The sequence below is a fragment of the Micromesistius poutassou genome, assembly GCF_964030765.1.
Source record: "Micromesistius poutassou genome assembly, chromosome: 3".
In the NCBI taxonomy this organism is placed as follows: Eukaryota; Metazoa; Chordata; class Actinopteri; order Gadiformes; family Gadidae; genus Micromesistius; species Micromesistius poutassou.
In genome coordinates, this window is record NC_140273.1 from 23,491,595 (window position 1) to 23,517,066 (window position 25,472).

Genomic DNA, 25,472 nt, shown 5'->3' on the forward strand with positions numbered 1-25,472 from the left:
TGGAGCTAACCAGCTAACCTCAGACTGTAGTGGAGCTAACCTCAGACTGTAGTGGAGCTAACCAGCTAACCTCAGACTGTAGTGGAGCTAACCAGCTAACCTCAGACTGTAGTGGAGCTAACCAGCTAACCTCAGACTGTAGTGGAGCTAACCAGCTAACCTCAGACTGTAGTGGAGCTAACCTCAGACTGTAGTGGAGCTAACCAGCTAACCTCAGACTGTAGTGGAGCTAACCTCAGACTGTAGTGGAGCTAACCAGCTAACCTCAGACTGTAGTGGAGCTAACCAGCTAACCTCAGACTGTAGTGGAGCTAACCTCAGACTGTAGTGGAGCTAACCAGCTAACCTCAGACTGTAGTGGAGCTAACCAGCTAACCTCAGACTGTAGTGGAGCTAACCAGCTAACCTCAGACTGTAGTGGAGCTAACCAGCTAACCTCAGACTGTAGTGGAGCTAACCAGCTAACCTCAGACTGTAGTGGAGCTAACCAGCTAACCTCAGACTGTAGTGGAGCTAACCAGCTAACCTCAGACTGTAGTGGAGCTAACCTCAGACTGTAGTGGAGCTAACCAGCTAACCTCAGACTGTAGTGGAGCTAACCAGCTAACCTCAGACTGTAGTGGAGCTAACCAGCTAACCTCAGACTGTAGTGGAGCTAACCAGCTAACCTCAGACTGTAGTGGAGCTAACCAGCTAACCTCAGACTGTAGTGGAGCTAACCAGCTAACCTCAGACTGTAGTGGAGCTAACCAGCTAACCTCAGACTGTAGTGGAGCTAACCTCAGACTGTAGTGGAGCTAACCTCAGACTGTAGTGGAGCTAACCTCAGACTGTAGTGGAGCTAACCAGCTAACCTCAGACTGTAGTGGAGCTAACCTCAGACTGTAGTGAAGCTAACCAGCTAACCTCAGACTGTAGTGGAGCTAACCTCAGACTGTAGTGGAGCTAACCAGCTAACCTCAGACTGTAGTGGAGCTAACCAGCTAACCTCAGACTGTAGTGGAGCTAACCAGCTAACCTCAGACTGTAGTGGAGCTAACCAGCTAACCTCAGACTGTAGTGGAGCTAACCTCAGACTGTAGTGGAGCTAACCAGCTAACCTCAGACTGTAGTGGAGCTAACCAGCTAACCTCAGACTGTAGTGGAGCTAACCTCAGACTGTAGTGGAGCTAACCAGCTAACCTCAGACTGTAGTGGAGCTAACCTCAGACTGTAGTGGAGCTAACCAGCTAACCTCAGACTGTAGTGGAGCTAACCAGCTAACCTCAGACTGTAGTGGAGCTAACCTCAGACTGTAGTGGAGCTAACCTCAGACTGTAGTGGAGCTAACCAGCTAACCTCAGACTGTAGTGAAGCTAACCTCAGACTGTAGTGGAGCTAACCTCAGACTGTAGTGGAGCTAACCAGCTAACCTCAGACTGTAGTGAAGCTAACCAGCTAACCTCAGACTGTAGTGGAGCTAACCTCAGACTGTAGTGGAGCTAACCTCAGACTGTAGTGGAGCTAACCTCAGACTGTAGTGGAGCTAACCAGCTAACCTCAGACTGTAGTGGAGCTAACCTCAGACTGTAGTGGAGCTAACCTCAGACTGTAGTGGAGCTAACCAGCTAACCTCAGACTGTAGTGGAGCTAACCTCAGACTGTAGTGGAGCTAACCAGCTAACCTCAGACTGTAGTGGAGCTAACCAGCTAACCTCAGACTGTAGTGGAGCTAACCTCAGACTGTAGTGGAGCTAACCAGCTAACCTCAGACTGTAGTGGAGCTAACCTCAGACTGTAGTGGAGCTAACCAGCTAACCTCAGACTGTAGTGGAGCTAACCAGCTAACCTCAGACTGTAGTGGAGCTAACCTCAGACTGTAGTGGAGCTAACCAGCTAACCTCAGACTGTAGTGGAGCTAACCAGCTAACCTCAGACTGTAGTGGAGCTAACCAGCTAACCTCAGACTGTAGTGGAGCTAACCAGCTAACCTCAGACTGTAGTGGAGCTAACCAGCTAACCTCAGACTGTAGTGGAGCTAACCAGCTAACCTCAGACTGTAGTGGAGCTAACCAGCTAACCTCAGACTGTAGTGGAGCTAACCAGCTAACCTCAGACTGTAGTGGAGCTAACCAGCTAACCTCAGACTGTAGTGGAGCTAACCAGTTAACCTCAGACTGTAGTGGTGTAGTGGTGGAGCTAACCAGCTAACCTCAGACTGTAGTGGAGCTAACCAGCTAACCTCAGACTGTAGTGGAGCTAACCAGCTAACCTCAGACTGTAGTGGAGCTAACCTCAGACTGTAGTGGAGCTAACCAGCTAACCTCAGACTGTAGTGGAGCTAACCTCAGACTGTAGTGGAGCTAACCAGCTAACCTCAGACTGTAGTGGAGCTAACCTCAGACTGTAGTGGAGCTAACCAGCTAACCTCAGACTGTAGTGGAGCTAACCAGCTAACCTCAGACTGTAGTGGAGCTAACCTCAGACTGTAGTGGAGCTAACCAGCTAACCTCAGACTGTAGTGGAGCTAACCTCAGACTGTAGTGGAGCTAACCAGCTAACCTCAGACTGTAGTGGAGCTAACCAGCTAACCTCAGACTGTAGTGGAGCTAACCAGCTAACCTCAGACTGTAGTGGAGCTAACCAGCTAACCTCAGACTGTAGTGGAGCTAACCTCAGACTGTAGTGGAGCTAACCAGCTAACCTCAGACTGTAGTGGTGTAGTGGTGGAGCTAACCAGCTAACCTCAGACTCCTTGTAGTAGCGCTCAGGGATCTCATCGTAGGCGATGTCCACGCAGCACACCTCCCTCTCCTGGTCCTTCAGCTCGCTGTCAAAGATCTACACACACACACACACACACACACACACACACACACACACACACACACACACACACACACACACACACACGCACAATCATGCATACATACACACCCACCACACAGAGATTACAAATACAATTGCAAGCATACACAGTCTTTAAGTCCCTAATCCAACCGTTATTTGGATTATCATTTGTAAGGTTGCTATATTGAAATGCGACCACCAGGAGGCGCCTGCTGTCTGAGTTCTCATCCTGGAGCTAACAGAGACAGGTGGTGGTACTCAGACAGGTGGTGGTAGACAGGTGGTGGTAGACAGGTGGTGGTACTCAGACAGGTGGTGGTAGACAGGTGGTGGTAGACAGGTGGTGGTACTCAGACAGGTGGTGGTACTCAGACAGGTGGTGGTAGACAGACAGGTGGTGGTAGACAGACAGGTGGTGGTAGACAGGTGGTGGTAGACCGACAGGTGGTGGTAGACAGACAGGTGGTGGTACTCAGACAGGTGGTGGTAGACAGGTGGTGGTAGACAGACAGGTGGTGGTACTCAGACAGGTGGTGGTAGACAGGTGGTGGTAGACAGGTGGTGGTAGACCGACAGGTGGTGGTAGACAGACAGGTGGTGGTACTCAGACAGGTGGTGGTACTCAGACAGGTGGTGGTAGACAGGTGGTGGTAGACAGGTGGTGGTACTCAGACAGGTGGTGGTAGACAGACAGGTGGTGGTACTCAGACAGGTGGTGGTACTCAGACAGGTGGTGGTAGACAGACAGGTGGTGGTACTCAGACAGGTGGTGGTAGACAGACAGGTGGTGGTAGACAGACAGGTGGTGGTACTCAGACAGGTGGTGGTAGACAGACAGGTGGTGGTACTGAGACAGGTGGTGGTTTTCACCATCAACAGACTCAGTCTCTACTCTACTCTAGTGAATGAAAGGGACCCCCCCTCTATAGGCCTATAAACATCAACCTTGGAGACTTGACAGTAAGTATTTTTGTGTGACTACTGCACGTAGAGAAAGGCAGGACATAACAAAAGACATGACATAACAAGCTCTGAGACTTTGCTGTGTTACGCAGGCAGAGTCCTACATGATGATGAGGCCTACAGCTCTTCTGACGGTGAGGAGGCGAGGAACGGCAGTTTACTGTAACACATGTCAGTCAGCACCGCCATGGTGTGTGTGTGTGTGTGTGTGCAGACTAATTCTCTAGAGCTCACCACCAACAGACTCAGTCTCTCTAGAGCTCACCACCAACAGACTCAGTCTCTCTAGAGCTCACCACCAACAGACTCAGTCTCTCTAGAGCTCACCACCAACAGACTCAGTCTCTCTAGAGCTCACCACCAACAGACTCAGTCTCTCTAGAGCTCACCACCAACAGACTCAGTCTCTCTAGAGCTCACCACCAACAGACTCAGTCTCTCTAGAGCTCACCACCAACAGACTCAGTCTCTCTAGAGCTCACCACCAACAGACTCAGTCTCTCTAGAGCTCACCACCAACAGACTCAGTCTCTCTAGAGCTCACCACCAACAGACTCAGTCTCTCTAGAGCTCACCACCAACAGACTCAGTCTCTCTAGAGCTCACCACCAACAGACTCAGTCTCTCTAGAGCTCACCACCAACAGACTCAGTCTCTCTAGAGCTCACCACCAACAGACTCAGTCTCTCTAGAGCTCACCACCAACAGACTCAGTCTCTCTAGAGCTCACCACCAACAGACTCAGTCTCTCTAGAGCTCACCACCAACAGACTCAGTCTCTCTAGAGCTCACCACCAACAGACTCAGTCTCTCTAGAGCTCACCACCAACAGACTCAGTCTCTCTAGAGCTCACCACCAACAGACTCAGTCTCTCCACCACCAACAGACTCAGTCTCTCCACCACCAACAGACTCAGTCTCTCTAGAGCTCACCACCAACAGACTCAGTCTCTCTAGAGCTCACCACCAACAGACTCAGTCTCTCTAGAGCTCACCACCAACAGACTCAGTCTCTCTAGAGCTCACCACCAACAGACTCAGTCTCTCTAGAGCTCACCACCAACAGACTCAGTCTCTCTAGAGCTCACCACCAACAGACTCAGTCTCTCTAGAGCTCACCACCAACAGACTCAGTCTCTCTAGAGCTCACCACCAACAGACTCAGTCTCTCTAGAGCTCACCACCAACAGACTCAGTCTCTCCACCAGTCAGTCACTCACGTTATCATTGCTGCCTCTGTTGTCCTCGTATTTGGTCTCTATGTGGATGGAGAACTTGGGTAAGAAGGAGCACTGTGGATGAAGAACAAGGGAATAACAAATCCATCATATATCTGTTATTATTATAGCTGTTATATCTTACAGAGCCAGGTGATAAGGTTACATCTAAGTTTCTTTGATTTAGCATATTTATTTTACAAAAAAATGATATGATCTCCATCTTATTCCTTTGATATGTTTTATTAAAGGCTCTCTACGCAGGCCCCCAGGAGCAGGGCCTTCTTCCACCATCCAGCCGCGCTCAGGGGCCACGCCGGGTACTGCAGCTGTTTGGGCGGGCTGGGGACGGGCCCCTCATGGGGCCCAGAAGCAGATATCCCCGTTCACTCCAATACAAGCGGGGAACAGGAATGTGTCTCCGCAAAAGTTTTCTCTTTTCAAAACACCACCGCAAGCGTTTTATTAGCCGTTTTTTTTTGCAGGAGAAGGAGGGGTGGGCGGCTGAAAGGAGTCATAGTGAAAGAAATGTTGTTTGGGCTGGGCCTCCGAGAGGGCTCAGTGCACGGCTCTGTTAACTTGTCCTGTCCGAGGTTTTTCCTTTTCCTTAACATGAATGACGTTGGTGGTTTTGAGGCACTGTGGTGACTGTTTATCACTTAAAGTCGCTCAGGGATTTGTAAACTGGTTCAGCTGTTGGACGCGTGCACTCGATAACTCTCACGTTCCTCTGCTTGCGATCATTAGGATTAACCATTTATTGATCCATTTATTCAAAAGATCCAAAGACGGGTGCATTACGGTACTACGGTCTGAGTGCATTACGGTCTGAGTTTATGATGTGAGTCTATGGTCTAGTATTTATATACACGTTTCATGTATTTCTATGTTTTTTACATGTTGTGACTGTCTGAGTTTGTGATGTGAGTCTTTGTCTGGTGATCCCACTCCTGCACCTTGACGTGGTGAGTGGGCTTTAAACTAAGACAGGCCTTTTATAGTTTTTGTTTGTTGATTGTTTGTCACAGTCTATCTTATTAATGATACAAAGCCTTAATTAAACTCCTTCTCTTCTGTTTGCAGAAACTGGAAACTTTGGTTCTCCGTCTCAACAGTCGGGCTAGAACCGAGCGAAAAGACTACAACCAAACGTAAACAGCCGCCCTTTCCGTTTCCGACCAACGAGCAACGAGTCTTCCAACAGAAATCAATGGGATTTATAAAATGCGATAAATGTGCAATAAAATGACAGAAACTGTATTTGGCTACGATACTTGATTTGGAACATCAACGAACACCACTAACCACTCGGTGAGTTGCACATTTCTGAAAACGAACGTTTAGGGTTGTTTTAAGGACAGGTTTGTGAATGCCCAGGCAGGGCGATTTGAAATGAGCCAAATACCCGAGACAGGACCAATAGTCAACATGTCAGTGTCAACCACTCTATTTCGTCCTAGACAAACCAGAAAGGGGCTCAATGTTCAAAATACCAGAATTGTCCTTTAAGTTAGATCATCTTTTTTGTTTCCTCATCAGATCCCAGTCCATCATGCTCCTCTACTTGACTCTCTCTCCCCACAATAAAATCAGGTCTTAAAACCCACATCTTCAAACTGGCATATTCTATGTAATTCTTAGTATTTTAGTCTGTTGTTGTGTTTTTATTGCTTGTATTTAACTTTGCCTGTTGCCTGAAATGTGCCCATAAATAAAATGCATTTTATTATTATTATTATTATTAATAATATATCATTATGGCTCCATCAAAAGCAATGTACACTGCCTTTACATTCATCAGTTATACTACCTAGACATCTTTAATCTTATTTACATACAGTAAGCCTGATTTCCTCTGAATGTCATTCAGATCCCTGTCCATCATACTGCAGTTGTCTTCCTGCACCCCTCACTGCCTCCTCCATCCATTGCTGCCACTGCCCTCTCCCTGTACAATATGTCATGCTAAATACATTTCAGGATCCAGTTTGAGATTCAGTTTCAGCATTGCTTGTTTGTGAAACCTGACGTGGGGCCATCATATCTGTCTGATTTAATGCACCCACATGAAGTGCTTTGAGCGGTTAGTCAAATCATTCATCACCTCCTCCCTCCCTGACTCACTGGCCCCCCTGCAGTTTGCCTACAGGGCAAACAGGTCCACAGACGACGCCCTCCCCCTCCACACTGCCCTCTCCCATCTGGATCAGAGGACCACGTATGTGAGAATGCTGCTCATTGACTACAGCTCAGCGTTCAACACCATTGTGCCCTCAAGCTCGCTGTGAAGCTCAGGGACCTCGGGCTCAACAGCGCCCTCTGTGATCCTGAGCTTCCTGACGGGCAGACCCCAGGCAGTGCGGAGAGGAAACATCACCCACCCTGACTCTCAACACCGGCGCACCCCAGGGCTGCGTGCTCAGCCCTCTCCTCTACTCCCTGTTCAGCCATGACTGCGTGGCCACACACAGACTACAGGAAGTGACAGGGAGTAGGACCCGCCCCCATCACCATCAACGGGACGACAGTAGAGAGGGTCAGCAGCTCAAGTTCCTCGGGGTCCACATCAGCGAGGACCTGACCTGGACCCACCACCCCAACGCCATCACAAAGACGGCGGCTCTTTCTCCTCCTCAGGCTGAGGAGGTTCAACATGGACTCCAGACACTCTGCACTTCTACAGCTGCACCATAGAGAGTCTCCTGACTGGCTGCATCACCGCCTGCTACGGCAGTCGCCCTCAACCCTCACCCTTACAGAGGTGGTGTAGACTGCCCAGACATCACCAGGACGGAGCTGCCATCCATGGAGGACCTCTTCACTCAGCGGTGCAGGAAGACCAACCGGATTATTAAAGACCCTCATCACCCCCCAACAAACTGTTGTGGCTGCTGCCGTCTGGTAGACGCTACCGCAGCATCCGGTCTCACACCACCAGACTCAGGGACCGTTCCATCCCACAGGCCACAAGACTGAACTCCTGAGCTACCTAGCTCACCACTATGCCACTTTACAACAGTCGACATCTGGATCAAAATGTCTGTTTACATTTCACTCTATGCTGCATCTATTTATACCTTAGTTATTATTATATATTACAGTTATTATTATATATTTATTTTATTCTAATTATTCATGTCCAGTATTGTAGTTTATTTGTTTATTTAGGCTTAGCTCTCTTACTTGTGTTTCTTTTATACTTTTACTTTTCTTTATATTGAACTGTTAAAGGAGCCTGAGACTTAAGAATTTCATTGCGAGCGACTGCGTCTGTAATTGTTGTGCATATGACAACACACGAGACGTCTTGAAAACCATCTTCCTTCTCTGATAGCCCCTGACCAAAACGGTTTCATAAAAGGTCGTCAATATTCAAAGACTACTAAATATTACAGATGTGAGGAGGGAAAGCCCAGACACAGCAATAGTCTCCCTGGACACTGAAAAAGCTGGTTTAGGCCCAGTTCATCCTTCTCAAGGGTGACCATGGAAGGAGAATCATCAGCTAACATACCTCTTAATTCGTATCTGTACTCAGACAAACCGGATAAACTAAAGAAATCCACAGGTAACCCATTTGTTTCCAACTCCATCCGTGTTTGGCATGAAGTTCATAGCTACCTAAAAGTTTCCCTAAAGCTATCACAGTTCACACCCATTTGGGGGCGAAAGACAAGGGCTTTCAGGAGGATGTTCTCATGTCATTTGAAGATATCAGAAAACAATTTGACATACCTGCTAAACATTTCTTCAAATATCTACAAGTCAGAGACTTTGTTTATAAAACCCCCAAAAAACTCTCAAAACCCGACCTCTCAGCAGGAGAAAATATTGTGGTAAGTCCTCACCAGAGAAGACTTATTCAGGGATGGCAACTTTGGGTTTTTGGCCGGAGTGAGTCTCTGTAGAATCTTATAATGCTTTCATTATAAAAGGGTCCGCGGACGGGATTGTTGACGGGGGGGGGGGGGATTACGGGCAGGCAGAGTTGTTGAAGGGGGGGGGGGGTTGGGAGAAGCAATTTAGCGCTTGTCTGAAGCAACAAGAGAGCTAACAGGTTTTGTTTTTTTTGGCGTGACATTTGTTGCGTGTGCATGATAGTGTGAGATTGATGCTGGAAGTGTGAGTGTCACGCCAGATGCGTGAGAGTTGGCAACGCTGCTTATTTCCATATTTCCATATTTTTGTAGATTCTGTCATCTGGGTAACCAGAGACACCTGAGGACAAGAGACTTGCTTGGTGTGCAGACTTAGGGGAGGAGATAACTGGCGGGGTATTCCATCAACCAAGCTAAACGCAAAGCCGGGCTTATTTCGCTTAGCCTGGCTTCTTTCAGCTAGAGTTGCGTTACATTAATGTGGCTTAAGGGAATCTCCACTAAGTAACCATGGCAACTTATTCCACCAAACTAACCTGGTCGGGAGCAGGTTAACTGTCAGGCTAACTTGAGCGGTGTTTCAGAGAAATCCATCTGTCGGCAACAATTGTACCATCAGAAGGTTCCACCAAGCCTAGTCCTCACAATTTTGTCATAAATGTACATATATGAAGTACAAACAGTGTATATTTTCACTAAGGGTCTAAGATTAAATGATAGAAATGAAATAAATTAATGAATTGCTATCTATTGTCATTGTGGATATTTTTATACATTTTTATACAAATCGATGTATTTGTATAAAAATATATTATATATATCGAAATTATATTATTCTGATATTGAACTCAGCAACTAGCAGTTGGGTGAATGGTCTAGCACTTGCCCTGTGATACGTGCAACCCGAGTTGAAAGAGAAAGCAGGCCTAACAATTAACTTTTTATGTAAGAAATATGTCTTACAATTTCCCTAGAACCCAAATATAACTTGCAAAAACTCATGGTAAAGTTAATGTTAATATTAATGTTACTGATAGTGAAGTCTTTGTCAATGACAAAGACACTGCTGCATGGGAAATTGTCAGCCACATAAATTCCATTCAGGTGAGTTTCTCAGGCAGCCAAGACCACTTCTGTTGAGATAAATACTATGGTTAGTCAATTTAGAATATTCAAAGAAATGGAAAATAAATGGCACGAGAAGTTCTTTGATTTCTCCAGTAATCCTTCCTATATTACTAACGGACGACCGGGTGCATGCGGTGTTATCTTTTTGAGTTATTATATGCGTGTACACCTCATAGACCTCCACAAGCAGCTTCTGTTCGACATTCACGGTTCTGGGTTGGTTACATATCTCGTGAACGCGCGTAATCCAGGATAACGTTAGCCTGGCTTGAACTAACCTGAGCAAGGTGCGGCTGAACTGTGTTGATGGAACGGCTTTAGCCTTAAGTGGAAGTTGGCGCTAGTTCTAACCAGGCTTAATCAACTAAGCGCTGCTTTCGTTAGCGACTTTGATGCAATACCCCTTGGGTCTGAATGGAAAACTATTTGTACAGAATCACAAACACAAACAAATAATTCAGGTTTCAGACTGTTACAATTTAAATGGTCCATGAGGCTGTATATCACTCCAGAGGTTTTGAATCGTTTCAATGGTAATATTCCTGATGTATATGTACCAAATGTGAAACACACAAAGGGACGCTTTTCCATTGTCTATTTTCCTGTTCAAAAATACAAGAATTTTGGAGAGAGGTTGTTGAGACACTCTCAAATTCTTCAGAGCTGACTCTTTGTGCGTTTTGGGACTCATACCAAAGGACTTTAATCTCAGCAGAGCCAACAGGAAGATGCTTAAGCCAGACGGACTATTGCAAAATGTTGGAAATCTATACAGAGGCCGACTACAAAGGCTGGCTAGAGGACATTGTACAAGTTATAGCCATGGAAAAAATAACTTATTCACTGAAAGGAAAATATGCATTTATTATTGATTATTATGATTATTTTTTATTATGATTATTCTTTATTTCTATTTTTATTTAAAGTATGTTTTTGTCTGGTTGGTTGTTTGTGTTTACTGTAACAAAGTAACAAAAACAATAAACACACTAAAAAGATTGACGTAAATAGTTTACTTAGATTGATTAATTGGATAACAACATGATGGCACATAATAGAGGCTAGAGCTGAACAAGCGAATGAAAAGTAACTTTTTGTAAAAGACGTCAAATAAAGGAGTTCTTAATGTCCTCTTGAGAACCGCTCAGCGATCGGTGGATCGTCTCTCAAGCTGAGAGCCAGTAGAGGAACCTGTGGGCCGTGGTGTCTCCTCTCCAGCCTCCAGCCAGCAGCCCTACAGCCGCTACAGTAATGAGACTCCAGAGACGCCAAGGTCACACTGACACACTCCTGGGACCCCCTGGAGGGGCAGCCCTGAACACGATGGGGACCAGGACCAGCTACTCTGTCTGATGGACGCACTAAATAATGTAATGTGTGTGTGTGTGTGTGTGTGTGTGTGTGTGTGTGTGTGTGTGTGTGTGTGTGTGTGTGTGTGTGTGTGTGTGTGTGTCTTTGGGAATGACGATTAGAATGTGTTTTAATGACGCGACTATCTAAAGAAGCAAAGCATTGTTAAACGTGCGGGTTATAATCCAAGTGAACGCTTCATTGAGGCTTTGACTCTGTGGATAACGAGCCTGCCATTTAGACATCATAGATCATCCTCATCATAGATAAGTCGTTTTATCATATGATTACGACAAATATATTATATTAGCAATAGTGTGTTACTTACTGTGTACTCTGGAGGGACAGGAGGGCCGTCCAGACAGACAGACAGACAGACAGACAGACAAACAGACAAACAGACAGAGATTTATTTCAGACTTCAACTTGATTCCCAAAGCATGCTTATAATGAAACCGGAGATATCTCTAAGATCTCAATAAGACAATTTCTGTATAATAGGACAAGGAACTGTCACGTCACCACTGACACACACTGTACGTGGGCCCGGTGGGGAGTGTGTGCTCGTGTGCTCACCTGTGATAGTGTAAGGGTAATAGTTCCAGGCTTTCTCTGTCACATAGAAGATCTTAGGAACTACTGCCCGAGCCCAGCTGGGTAGTTTACTGCAGAGGAACAGAGGAACAGAGACAGACAGTGAGAGGTGTGTGTGTGTGTGTGTTTGGTGTGTGTGTGTGTGTGTGTGTGTGTGTGCACACGTGAAAGCGAGTGAGAAGAAGAGATAAGGGTGGATTATTAAATATCATAATTAGTCTACAGTGGTCTAGAAGGAAACAGTGAAGAGAAGCTATTTACAGTGTCAACACTCACATCAACCCTCACACACAGTCAGAATGTAGGTCTGCCTGCCTGTACACATTTGTGCGTTAACATGTTAAGAGCTGTCCTGCGTGTGCACGCGTGTGCGTGTGTGTGTGTGTGTGTGTGTGTGTGTGCGCTCAGGAGTGTCTTTCCCCATAATCTGATTGGCACATAAATCCTGTTTCCACTGCCCACGCCATAGCTGTTACTAAGAACGTGCTCAAATGAAGAATAGTGAGAGTCCTGGCATAACGCTCGTCCATAACACTCCCTCCCATAAGAGCAAACGTGTCATTTTGCAATATCAGAGAATATCAGAGAAGATTTTTCAAAAACACCGGTAGCACCCAGTCATACCCAGAGACCGACGGAGCTCACGTCTGGCCGTAGGAACCGGATAGGACAGCACGGCGGTGACTTTAGCGTCCACTGGACGGACCTGTCCGTGACCCACCTGTTTCCCCAGATATGTGACTGTAGCCTTCCCAAACTCACACTTTCAGGGTCAAAGGGTCAGGGTCAAAGATGCCTCCATAAGCTGCTGGAACACCACGTTCAAGCTGGCTCGATGGTGGGCCCAGATGTCAGAGTACACCACCACATCATCAAGATACACAACGGGGCACATCCCCCAACACCAGGTGCATCAGACGCTGAAAAGTAGCGGGTGCATTCCTCATGCCAAAGGCCATTAGGGTGTACTGCAGGAAATGTCAGGCGTTACAAAAGCTGATATATCTGAAGCCCGTGAGGTTAAAGGAACCTGCCAATATCCCTTTAACAGGTCTGACTTTGTAACGAACACTGCTGGGCCAATGCTGTCTATACAATCTTCCATCCTAGGCAGTGGGAAGGAATCTGGTACAGTAACTGCATTGACTCTGCGGAAATCGGTACAAAAACGGGCTGTGCCGTCAGACTTAGGAGCCAACAAACATGGTGAGCTCCAGGGGCTGCGGCTTGGCTTAGCAAAACCATTTGACAACAGATACTCTGCCTCTTTTCTCATTACCTCCCTTTTTGCCATAGGACAACGATAAGCATGCTGCTTGATAGGGGCGGCATTACCGACATCAACATCATGACTTAACACATTGGTTCATGATGGCACATCATGGAACAGAGTGGGACAGGAGTGAAGCAAACCAATTACATCTTCCCGCTGACAATCAGGGAGATAAGATACATGTGTTCTTATTTCAGACATCAACTCTGAGTTCAGTAACCTACCACAATGCGGACCGTTGGCAATTGTAGCCAAACCATCATCAGACATGGCTTCCCCACAAACCAACAAAGCAGAAATGGCTTCGGAAGCAACATTATCTGAAATAACCTTCTGCTTTACTTGGACCTCTCCCCTGGAATGAAAAGGCTTAAGCATGTTGATATGGCATAGCTCAGGAGTGTGGATGATGTGATCGGTGATCGACACCTTACCCTTCACCACATATGGACCTGAGAAACAAGCTGTTGTGAGCAGATCCAGGCAAGGGTAGTAATACCAGAACTCGATCACCAGGCTGAAACAGCCGTTCAACCGCTTTCCTGTCGAACCGTGTTTTCATAACCCTAACCCTAACCCTCTCCTGGGAAGGGGAGAGTGCCTCTTTAGTCAGCAAGACTGCCCGATGCAGACGCTCCCTACACTGGGAGACAAAATCCAATACATTAGTCTCTTGAAAGTCTCAAAAGTCTGGTGCCAACGTTCAAGTACACCTCGGGACTCTGGATGGTACACACTAGACACAGTGCGATATACCTAAAGACTGCAACGTCTGTGGGAAGGTTTTGGAAAGGAAAATTGTTCCTTGATCAGTTTGTACCACTTTGGTTAACCCAAAGATAGTGAAAAACTTTAGTAATGGTCGGCGCGGTGATCTTCCGCAGGGGAATTGCCTCAGGAAAACGAGTAGTAAGCAAGTTAGCAAGAACTGATTACCAGACTTCGTCTTGGGCAGAGGGCCAACACAATCCACATGATTGGTTGGGTTTCCCCACAATCTGGCAGGTTCGGCAGGTCTTACAGAAACGCCTCACATCAGCTTTTATTCCTGGGCAAAATAAATGTTTCAACATTCGGTCATACGTCTTTGTGACACCTAGATGACCAGACCATAGTTGCTCATGCGCTAATTCTAGCACCTGCTGCCGACACCCAATTGGAACCTGTTGAACCGTTGAACCGTTGAACCTGTTGAACCGTTGAACCTGTTGAACCTGTTGAACCGTGCCCCAATCCTCAACTGAATCATCTGATGATTTGCCCCACAGGACGCTGGCAAGAATGAATGATTGTGAGCCACCCGTGTCTCACAAGGGGACCGCCGTCCATTCCGACATACCCCCACTCCGACATTGATGTCTACTTTTCGGAGTGGCGGTACTTCCATTATTTTCAAACGTCCTACCACTCCGTCAACTTGTCTAAAACCACCCCCAGATACTTATACTCCTGGACAGACTGTATGGGCTGCCCTTGGATAATCGTTGAATGAAATGCTTTGTCTCTCCTAAAATCAATAGCCATCTCTTTTGCCTTTGAGGTGTTTAGCAGGAGATGGGATTTTTCACACCAGTCAAGGAACTCATGCAGGACTGGGCCATGGTCCTGCTCATCTCCTTGAAGAGCTATGTTGGGGCGCTGCTCATGGCCTTGATTGACTGCCATGCCTGCCTAGAATTACCCAGGGCCATGTTTTGCTCTACTTTTTGTTTGTAAATATTCTTATCTATCTTAATCTGTCTTTTAATTTCTCTATTTCGTCATTATGGATATGGGCCAGTTTCTTTTTATTTTAGAGTGATTATATCTCTCCTGATACCCAGGGTGTATTGATGGGATACGTTGTAACAGTCTTGGTAGACACCCGGTGTAGGTACCTTAGGTTTGTCGTGAGTTCATCCATCTTCCTCCTCAGGGACTGAGCATTGATTAGCAAACAGGTGGGCAAGGGTGGTCGTGTTTTCATTTGTTTCAGCCTCTGGCTAATCCCCCCTTTCTTTCCTCGTTTACGTTGTGTATGGTGAGAACCGATCCTTTGATGGTGACTTGGCAGTAGGTTTAGGTCCAGTGGCTTAGAATTGCACTGTAGGGGAAAGTCTCTTATGTACTGGATGCGTTGCCGAGATTTAGTCCATAGGTAAAAAGCGCACTCAGAGCGAGCAAAGCAAGTGCAATAATCCATGCCGATGAAGCCATGGTTGGATAAGGATTGGTATCGAAGTACAGCGAGCATAAACAAACAGTTAAAACGCACACTAAAAACAAAAACAAAGACACAGTCATGCGAGCATGTCACACTGCAGTCGCCACAGAGCAGCGCCAGCCAATAGGATCCACTTCCTCTTTGTACTGGCTGCTGAGGGCCCGTTCTAAAGGGCTCCCGTCTAGCGGCTGCGTGGGAGGAGGTGCGACTGGCTTATTGTATGACTGGCTTATTGTATGACTGGCTTATTGAAGGAGAAGAGGGTAACAACTGTCCAGGACTTGTTGCAGATGGCTGGTGCTCAGGTGGACAATGCAGTTAATGTGGCAGGAAGGCTGGCAGTCCGATCCACACGTGTGGTGGGACTAAGACTGGACAGGTTTAACAAGGCCTTGTCCTCAGAAGACAGAGCTCTTCTGACTGGCTGGTTTAAAGGAGACTTAACACCTGATCCCCTTTTTGTTCAACACTCAATTCCAACACACATTTACATAATATCACAGTATGTCATCTGAACTTCAGTTCACCACTGTTAGGCTGTGTGTAGAAAAGGATCCAATCACAGACAGCCAGTCAAAAGTTATCTCAGAGTTTATTCTCGACCAGGCACGGGTTACAAACTGGCACGATCTGACTGGGACTGATTGGCACACTGAGCTTAAATACTCACAAAGTAATCAACACAAACGAGCAACAGGTGTGTTCACAAAAGGCAGCAATTAAACAAAGAGAGTAGCAGGGTGGAGTCAAAAGCACATGGCAATCAAAACAAACAGAAGAGCACCTGACACCACAAACTGACCTACAAAGTGTAAACAAAAGCACAGGACTAGAACTCAAATATCAGGATCCCTAACAACCTCTTGGAATGTAAGAATTTAAAACAAACTTGTCAAGCTAAAGCAAGTAATGAGTAGGATTAAACAATTGAAAGCTAGTCTTTCTGCAGGAGACGCATCTTACTCCTGAAGATGTAGTGAAGGTGAGGAGGACATGGCCTGAGTATTGCCTGGCCATGGCCTGAGTACCATTTCGTCTCATTAATGTTGATGAAGACCGATTTGGGAGATACCTTGTTATCCAGCGTGAAATTCTTTCAGTAAGGTTAAATCTTGTCAATTTATATGGACCCAATGATGACAACCCCTCATTCTTTAGAAACCCGTTTCTGTCAATGGCCGCTTTGCCTGGAGGCTTCATCATAGGTGGGGATTTGAACTGCACCCTCCAGCCTGAGATCGATAGATTGACAGGGATAGATACCTCCCATACCCAGACAAGAAAGGAATTGTTGCAATTTATTAGAGAGTTAAACTTAATTGATGTATGGAGAAAAGCTCACCCTAAGCAGTCAACCGTCTCATGTTATTCTGTCAGACATTCTCCAGAATGGACTACTTTTTGGTCTCTGCTTCTTTAGCGTCCATAAACCCCAGAAGCTGGTATGACAACATCATCATTTCAGACCATGCTTCAATTTCATTTAGTTTGAACACGCCACAGCCTCTGAATTACCCCACAAGGTGGGGCCTTCAGTCATTTTGGTTCAAAGACCCCGAATTTATGGAGTTTATTGGGGCACAAATTGACCTTGACTTCGAAATTACAACCCAAACATCATCTGCTATACGGTGGGAAGCATTTAAAGCCTTCCTGAGAGGTCAGATGATAAGTTTCACGAGTCATAAACACAGATCCTGGCAGCTGGAGTTGGATCAGTTAGAAAAAAAGATTAAAGATATTGAAACAGACCATTTCAAAAATCCCTCCCAACAGTCATTTAAGGAACTTAATGGACTCAGAGCTAAATATAACATTCTGTCTGTAAATATGGCAACTAAAAGCCTGCTGAAACTGAAACAGTCCTATTATGAACAAGGGGAAAAGGCTAGTAAACGTCTATCTTGGCGTATTAAACAATCCGAAACTGAAAGAAAAATAAATACAATTCAGTTAGGTGATGGTGTGGACCCAAAGGAAATGAATAAAGCCTTTTTAGGTTTCTATAAACACTTATACAGAACAGATTATTCAAATTCAAGTTTACAAAAACAAAATGATTTTTTGGACTCATTAAACATTAATCCTCTTGAAGAGAATTTGTTGACTAACTTAGACCTTGACATAACCAATGAGGAGTTGTCTGCGGCCATTGGTACAACGAGAGGGGTAAAGACACCAGGGCCAGATGGGATCCCTAGACAGTGAGTCCCTCCCCCCTCTCTAAATATGGCAATAATCACACTGCTGTTAAAGCCAGGGAAAACTTCTACCTTATGTGGATCATATAGACCAATCTCACTCCTCAAAAATTATCTTAAAGCTCTGTGTCAGGTACTAGCTAGACGGTTAGATATACCCTGACCAGAACGGCTTTGTTCTGGGACGACAAGGCTTTCACAATATACGACGTGTTCTTAATATTGTTTTTGAAAAAAACTGGATGTATGGACACTGCTATTCTGTCATTGGATGCCAAGAAGGCCTTTGACAAGGTAGAGTGGCACTACCTGTTTGAGGTCCTTCAAAGATATGGCATGAAGAGGAATTTTCTCAACTGGATTAGGCTTCTTTATTCTAACCCCCAGGCTATAGTTCTAACACATGGTCTGTCTTCAGCTCCCTTCAAGTTGTATAGGGGCACAAGACAAGGCTGCCCCCTGTCTCCATTGTTGTTTACACAAGCAATTGAGCCACTTGCCATGGCAATTAGGAATAGCGCTATGTAAAAAGGCATAAATATAGGAGATATGGAACATCGTATAGCCCTGTATGCGGATGATGTAATTTAGTTTTGCTCCAATTTAAAACAGACTTTATCTGCTTTACTTGACCTAACAAGCTACTTTGGTAGCTTTGCAGGCTACAAAATTACAAAAATAAATTACTCCAAATCTGAAGTATTGTTTTTGAATTAAAAGGAAAGACTAAACCCTCCAATCCACACTCCCTTTACAATGATAACTCGGTTCTTATGTAATTTGAGGAGCTTAAATCAAAATATGGGATTCCTGCAAAACACTTTTTTAAATATTTGCAACTAAGGAGCTTCATCCTCTCCAAACAGAACAATAGTATGAAACTTCCTCCTTGATCTTCTCTGGAAGACTACACTCAGAGTCAGAGTGACTACTAGAGTCATCTGAACGCTTACTACGAGTGTGGGGAACAGACTTGCAGGAGAATTTAACAGAGGAGGAATGGTCAGATGCATGTCTCCTTGCTCAGACCCAATCCATCAATACAAACTCAAAACTACTGTAGTATAAATGGCTAACTAGACTATATATAACTCCAGCTAAATTGCATCACTTTAATTCTAATATACCTGATACTTGCCTCAAATGTAAAGACTAAAAAGGTACCTTATTTCATTGTATCTGGGAATGTCCACAGACACTTTATTTTTGGAGGAGAGGGCTGGACCTGGCTAGCCAAATCATTGGTGAGGAAGTTCCTCTCAATCCAAAATGCAATACATTAAATCTATACCACCCAAAAAGTAAAGTCTTTACGGAATCTTTGTTTTTTAGAAGCCAAATGATGGATTGCTTGCTCTTGGAAGTCAGACACACCTTGTGTCACAATGGTTGAGGGGAATGACCTTTTATTTTTGCTTTAGAGAAGATAAGCTACAGAAATATGTCTTATTTTTATTTTTATTTTTTTTAAATGAACAAAATCCATAATGAATAAATGTTTTAAAAAAATAATATTAAAGACCGGGTAAACCAAATTCAGTATTTTTCTTCTTATCATATTAATTAGGCCTTAAATGTGTCCCTCAAAACATGTAAAAAATATTTTTCCCATTCATCATTTCCTTGAGGAGCTAGGCCTCAGAGAATGTTCTGTGTGCAGGTTTAAAATGGGCGGGTCTACATCGAGGACCGCGTTACGTAAAGCGGTCATACTCACATAAACCCGCCCCCTGCTGTCCATTTTCAGCTTTGAGATTGGGAGGGGCTGGACCTCTCCGGTGATGGGCGTGGTTTCCTGGCCTGCAGCGCACACGCCCCCACCGTCCTGAGCCTGGGGTTACTGCTCATTTTTCATCAACTTTGAAGCATAATTTTATATACTTCGCGATTTTTTTAGTCCTTCAAATTTGGCAGGGTGGTTAATAATATATTTTCCTGTGGTATTATAAACTCAAAACCCATAATTATTCTTGGTTTACCCGGTCTTTAAATACTCAATATATAAAAAGTGAAATGTGGAATACTATAAAAATTCCAATAACTCCTATAAATATAAGTTAAACAAACACTGTACATACACAGTATTTACAACGTGGAGGTGTGGAATGCTACAATCATTTTGAACAGACAGAAAACGTGTTCATATCAGTTTCATTTAACTTTCATTTCGTGTGGTTAAAGCCCAGAGTCTGTTTGTGGGGAGCTTCTCTCAGCAGAAGATGAATCTGGCTGCTGTGATCGCACATCGTTTTATTTCTCCCAACAGATATGACTGTTTGTTAGGCTCTGGAGTGTCTCTAAATCTACCTCTCTCTCTCTATCAGTGTGTGTCTCTCTATCAGTGTGTCTCTCTATCAGTGTGTCTCTCTCTCTCTCTATCAGTGTGTCTCTCTGTCGTGTCTCTCTCTCTATCAGTGTGTGTCTCTCTCTCTATCAGTGTGTCTCTCTCTCTATCAGTGTCTCTCTCTCTATCAGTGTGTGTGTCTCTCTCTCTATCAGTGTGTGTCTCTCTGTCGGTCTCCTTGGCGTCTGTCTGTCTCTCTCTCTGTGTCTGTCTGTCTGTCTCTCTCTCTCTCTCTCTCTCTCTCTCTCTCTCTCTCTCTCTCTCTCTCTCTCTCTCTCTCTCTCTCTCTCTCTCTCTCTCTCTCTCTCTCTCTCTCTCTCTCTCTCTCTGTGTTTGTCTGTCTTAGTAGGACTCAGCATATCTCCTCTCTGGGTATTGAGTGCTGACACTGGGATTTGTCAGGGAAGAAATGGAAGCCTATTTGCCCCTCCCCCCTTTCTCTCTCTCACCTTCTCTCCCTCTCCATCTCTCTCTATCACCTTCTCTCCCTCTCCCTCTCCATCTCTCTCTCTCTATCACCTTCTCTTCCTCTCCCTCTCTCTCTATCACCTTCTCTCCCTCTCCATCTCTCTCTCTCACCTTCTCTTTCTCTCCCTCTCTCTCTATCGCCTTCTCTCCCTCTCTCTATCACCTTCTCTCCCTCTCTCTCTATCACCTTCTCTCCCTCTCCATCTCTCTCTCTCTCACCTTCTCTTTCTCTCCCTCTCTCTCTATCGCCTTCTCTCCCTCTCTCTATCACCTTCTCTCCCTCTCTCTCTATCACCTTCTCTCCCTCTCCCTCTCTCTCTATCACCTTCTCTCCCTCTCCCTCTCTCTCTATCGCCTTCTCTCCCTCTCTCTCTATCACCTTCTCTCCCTCTCCCTCTCTCTCTATCGCCTTCTCTCCCTCTCTCTCTATCACCTTCTCTCCCTCTCCATCTCTCTCTATCACCTTCTCTCCCTCTCCATCTCTCTCTCTCTATCACCTTCTCTCCCTCTCCATCTCTCTCTCTCTCTCACCTTCTCTTTCTCTCTGCATTGCCTGGAGTCAGCCCCTTTGAAATACCGTACTCAGCAATGTCTATGAACACACACAGGCATAAAGACACACACACACACACACACACACACACACACACACACACACACACACACACACACACAAAGGAAAAAACATACCCACAACACACACACAGATGTGAGGCTGTGTGTGTCTCCAGCCCGTAGCTGTTGAGGTAGGCCAGGCCCCCAGGAGCAGAGCCTACTTCCACAGTCCACCAGTGCTCAGTGGCCACGTCTGGTACTGCAGGTTTTTAGCGGGCTGTGGACGGGTCCCTCAGACCACGGGGCCCGGAAGTAGATCTCCCCGTTCACTCCAATACAAGCGGGGAACAGGAATGTGTCTCCACAAATTTTCTCTGGATATCAATCAAAGGCTCGTAATTACCTTTGGACCATGTACTGTTAAAATGTAAGTTTTCTCTTTTCAAACCTCAAGCGTTTTATTATCCGGAGGAGGAGGGGTGGGCGGCTGAAAGGAGTCGTAGTGAAACTAATGTTGTTTGGGCCTCCGAGAGGGCTCAGTGCACGTATAGTATCACATCTAGAGACTAATCGGGGGGTTAGTAACTTATACCTCCACGGTCGGTAAACAATGCGACTGTGCTCGCTCAGACCTCTCACTTATGATGCTACAATGCTAACAATGCTAGAGAACGAGAATATTTCTCCATCCGGTACGTCCTGCACTAGGGCGTGGCTCCCACGACGCGGGAGCAGTTCTGTCTTGATGTTGCCCTGCGCCACTGAGCAGCTTCCAAAGGAATGAACGGGCGCCATGTTTCAATCCAGTGTCCATTCTTTATAGGTCCATGAGGTAGCCCCACTCCTCGTGTGTGTGTGTGTGTGTGTGTGTGTGTGTGTGTGTGTGTGTGTGTGTGTGTGTGTGTGTGTGTGTGTGTGTGGTACCTGTTGAGGTAGACCCGTTTCTCGGTGAACTGGCCCTGGCCGTGGGCGGGGTCCTGGAAGGGCTGGTTGTGCACCACCTCCACCCCCTCCCCGCGGTCGCTCTGCTCGTGGCTGTGCTTGCTGATCATGTACAGCTGGCCGATGCGGTACTGGGAGACGGGAGGAAGAACAACCGTTAAATATGCTTAACAGTGTTTTCTTGAGGTTAGAGGATGAGAATTGACATTACACATTCAAGGTGAGAAAAAGACATCACGAAAAAATATACGAGCACATGGGTCGTGTACAACTTTTGAGAGGGAGCGAGCGAGAAGGAACAAGCGCGAAGGGGTTCTGTGTGCCTGCGCCCGCGTGTGTTTGTCGCCAAATCAAAGATTGTACGAAGGACGGCTGCACCCCCGAAATCAGAAGACGGTTCGTCAAGTGAAGTCAACAGACCCAAATTCAAACCGTCGCATTCTTATAAATTTATCAGACAACGAAGTGAAATGGTATGGGGAAGTCAATAGTATCGAAAGCCTTTGACAGGTCTAAGAATACACCAATACCATATTCCCCCTTGTCAATGAAAGGTCTAAGAATACACCAATACCATATTCCCCCTTGTCAATGAAAGGTCTAAGAATACACCAATACCATATTCCCCCTTGTCAATGAAAGGTCTAAGAATACACCAATACCATATTCCCCCTTGTCAATGAAAGGTCTAAGAATACACCAATACCATATTCCCCCTTGTCAATGAAAGGTCTAAGAATACACCAATACCATATTCCCCCTTGTCAATGAAAGGTCTAAGAATACACCAATACCATATTCCCCCTTGTCAATGAAAGGTCTAAGAATACACCAATACCATATTCCCCCTTGTCAATGAAAGGTCTAAGAATACACCAATACCATATTCCCCCTTGTCAATGGCATCATTGGTCTTTTCCACAAGATCAAGGATAGCCATGCTGGTGCTTTTTCCTGAAGCCATATGGGATGGGCTGAGTATGTTCAATTTATTGAGATAATTATTAAGTCTATTGTGAACCTCTCTGTATCTATTGTGAACCTCTCTGTATCTATTGTGAACCTCTCTGTATCTATTGTGAACCACTCTGTATCTATTGTGAACCACTCTGTATCTATTGTGAACCTCTCTGTATCTATTGTGAACCTCTCTGTATCTATTGTGAACCTCTCTGTATCTATTGTGAACCTCTCTGTATCTATTGTGAACCTCTCTGTATCTATTGTGAACCTCTCTGTATCTATTGTGAACCTCTCTGTATCTATTGTGAACCACTCTTTATCTATTGTGAACCACTCTGTATCTATTGTGAACCACTCTGTATCTATTGTGAACCACTCTGTATCTATTGTGAACTCTTTCCAGTATTTTAAAGTGTGGGTAGGATGGATATAGGACGATAATTTGTTTGTTTGTCATTTTTATCACCAGATTTGAAAATTGGGATTATTTTTGCAATTTTTGTCATTTTGGGAACAATTCCTGTGAGTAGTGAAAGACTAATACAGTGTGCAAGTGGGTCAATGATTTCTTTGGCAATACTTTTTAGTATTTTGCTGCTAATCTCGTCGTCTCCAGCAGAGAACTCCTCAGGGCCGTTATGATGTTATACAGGCCAGTGCCTTCTGTAGGCTTCAGGCACAAGGAGTTTGGATAGTTGCCTGACAGTTATTGTTTGTGGGAGACGCCGTGTGGTTGAATAATTGTCATAATATCAGTATTATTAGTTTGTACTGAGTCTGGGAGCCCAGTGTCTTTAGGGCCCTATTCCAGTTCAACCAGTCTCCATGTGAAGCTTTTTCAGAAAAATGAATACTTTTGCTTTTTCTGATTATATGTGTGAGTTTATTCTTGTAGATGTTATATATCATTTTACTCTCTATATTAGTTCTTAACATAATTGGTATAGTTTATTTTTCTGTTTAATGGAGTTTAAGATTCCCCTTGTTAGCCAGGCTATGTGGTCGGCCCTGCTGCGCGTCAGTCTTGGTAGGAATGGAACAGCGAATAGAATCTGTTATTTCATTTGCCAGGCAGTCATATGCAGTGTCAGGATCACAGCAGAGGTAGACAGTGTCCCATCATTTAGCCTGCAGGCTTACATTCAGTTGATTCAGTGTCTCTCGTTTACTACTTTGGTTTTTACCGGGTGACATGAAGGTAATGATCAGATATATCAGAGAGTAAAGCTCCTGATTCAAGCTTGACGTTTCGTATATTAATGACGATGTTGTCTATGGTAGTTCTAGGTATTCGTGACTCTAGTAAAGATGTTTATGGTGGGAAAGAGGAGGAGTGCAGTGTGTTTGTGAGGTCGTTCTCGGCTGCATCATCCTTGGAGATGTCAATATTGTCAAGTCTCCAAGCAGGATGTAGTCTTTGTTGGTTCTATTCAGTTGTAGTAGGATTTCTTCCAGTTTTGAATTTGTTTAGATCTGAATCTGAGGGGCGGGACAGTACACCCACAATACTGTTTAAAGTACACCCACAATACTGTTTAAAGTACACCCACAATACTGTTTAAAGTACACCCACAATACTGTTTAAAGTACACCCACAATACTGTTTAAAGTACACCCACAATACTGTTTTTGCCGATGTCATTTTTTATCTAAATAAAAAGCGTCTGTTGTCATTAACAGCGCAGACATGGTCATCATATTAGAACGTTACCGGCCCCAGCAGCACGGCCAGGAGGCCCAGAGGGGGGCGGGGGACGCTGCCTACCGCCCCCACCCACCAGCTGGCACCAGCTGATCAGCGCAGTAGAAAACACCTGCGGCAGAGGAAGAGGAGGGCCAGGTACCGATAAAAGGCGTGGTCATGCTTTAGCGGGGGGGAGAGCCGGAAGCACGGAGTGACCGTGAAGCACCAGGACCCTGACGGGACGGAGCGGACGGAGTGGACGCCCGCCCAGCGACCTCCCGGAGCACCGACGCTCCGACGGCATCTCCAGACGAGGAACGCCACGGGGATAACGCTGGCCGGACGGGGGCGGTCCCCCGCTGCCCGGGAGGAGACCGTAGCAGAGACACGTGATGAGACGCCCCGGGCTCACTGAGCCACCGCCAGTCTTTAGAAGTGGTTGTTTATCCTGGAGGAGTTTCATGAGGACTGGCCTTGGTCCAGCTTCGGGACATTGGTTTGTAACGTAGTGGTGGAGCCGTGGGCTCTCTCCATGACTGGAGGAATCCTAAAGTTCTCGTCCTCCAGAAGTAGCTGGATAAGGCCTCGTGAAGCCCAGGATGTCCTGGCCCTCCCATTTTTCCGGAACAAGCAAAAAGTGCAGGTTGTTGCCCTACTACGATTCTCTGCATCCTCAATTTTGTCACACAGGTAAGAAGAGTTTTCGCTCACAAGCGTTTTAACCTGTTTTTGTAGTTCGGTTAAGTTGGTTAAGCGAGCCTTGTAGTGTTTGTAAGCCGATTGAATATTGTCCATTTTCGCGTCAAAATGGGAAAACGTATCCAGTTTCAGTTGCTGTATTGTGCCCAGATTGATCCATGGAGATCTCAGACACACGGAT

The 25,472-nt window shown here is 45.6% G+C and overlaps 1 protein-coding gene across 1 annotated transcript in view; it reads right to left on the reverse strand.

Annotated features, from left to right (window-relative positions):
* pitpnc1a (phosphatidylinositol transfer protein cytoplasmic 1a) overlaps positions 1 to 25,472 on the reverse strand; it is a 70,843-nt gene that overhangs the window by 6,347 nt on the left and 39,024 nt on the right. Inside the window, exons 2-6 of the mRNA XM_084465924.1 lie at positions 21,928 to 22,076; positions 11,942 to 12,030; positions 11,694 to 11,701; positions 5,013 to 5,084; positions 2,725 to 2,820 (exon numbers count right to left, since the gene is read on the reverse strand). Of these exons, the coding sequence (XP_084322050.1) occupies positions 2,725 to 2,820; positions 5,013 to 5,084; positions 11,694 to 11,701; positions 11,942 to 12,030; positions 21,928 to 22,076 (414 nt within the window). The remainder of the gene's footprint in view (positions 1 to 2,724; positions 2,821 to 5,012; positions 5,085 to 11,693; positions 11,702 to 11,941; positions 12,031 to 21,927; positions 22,077 to 25,472) is intronic.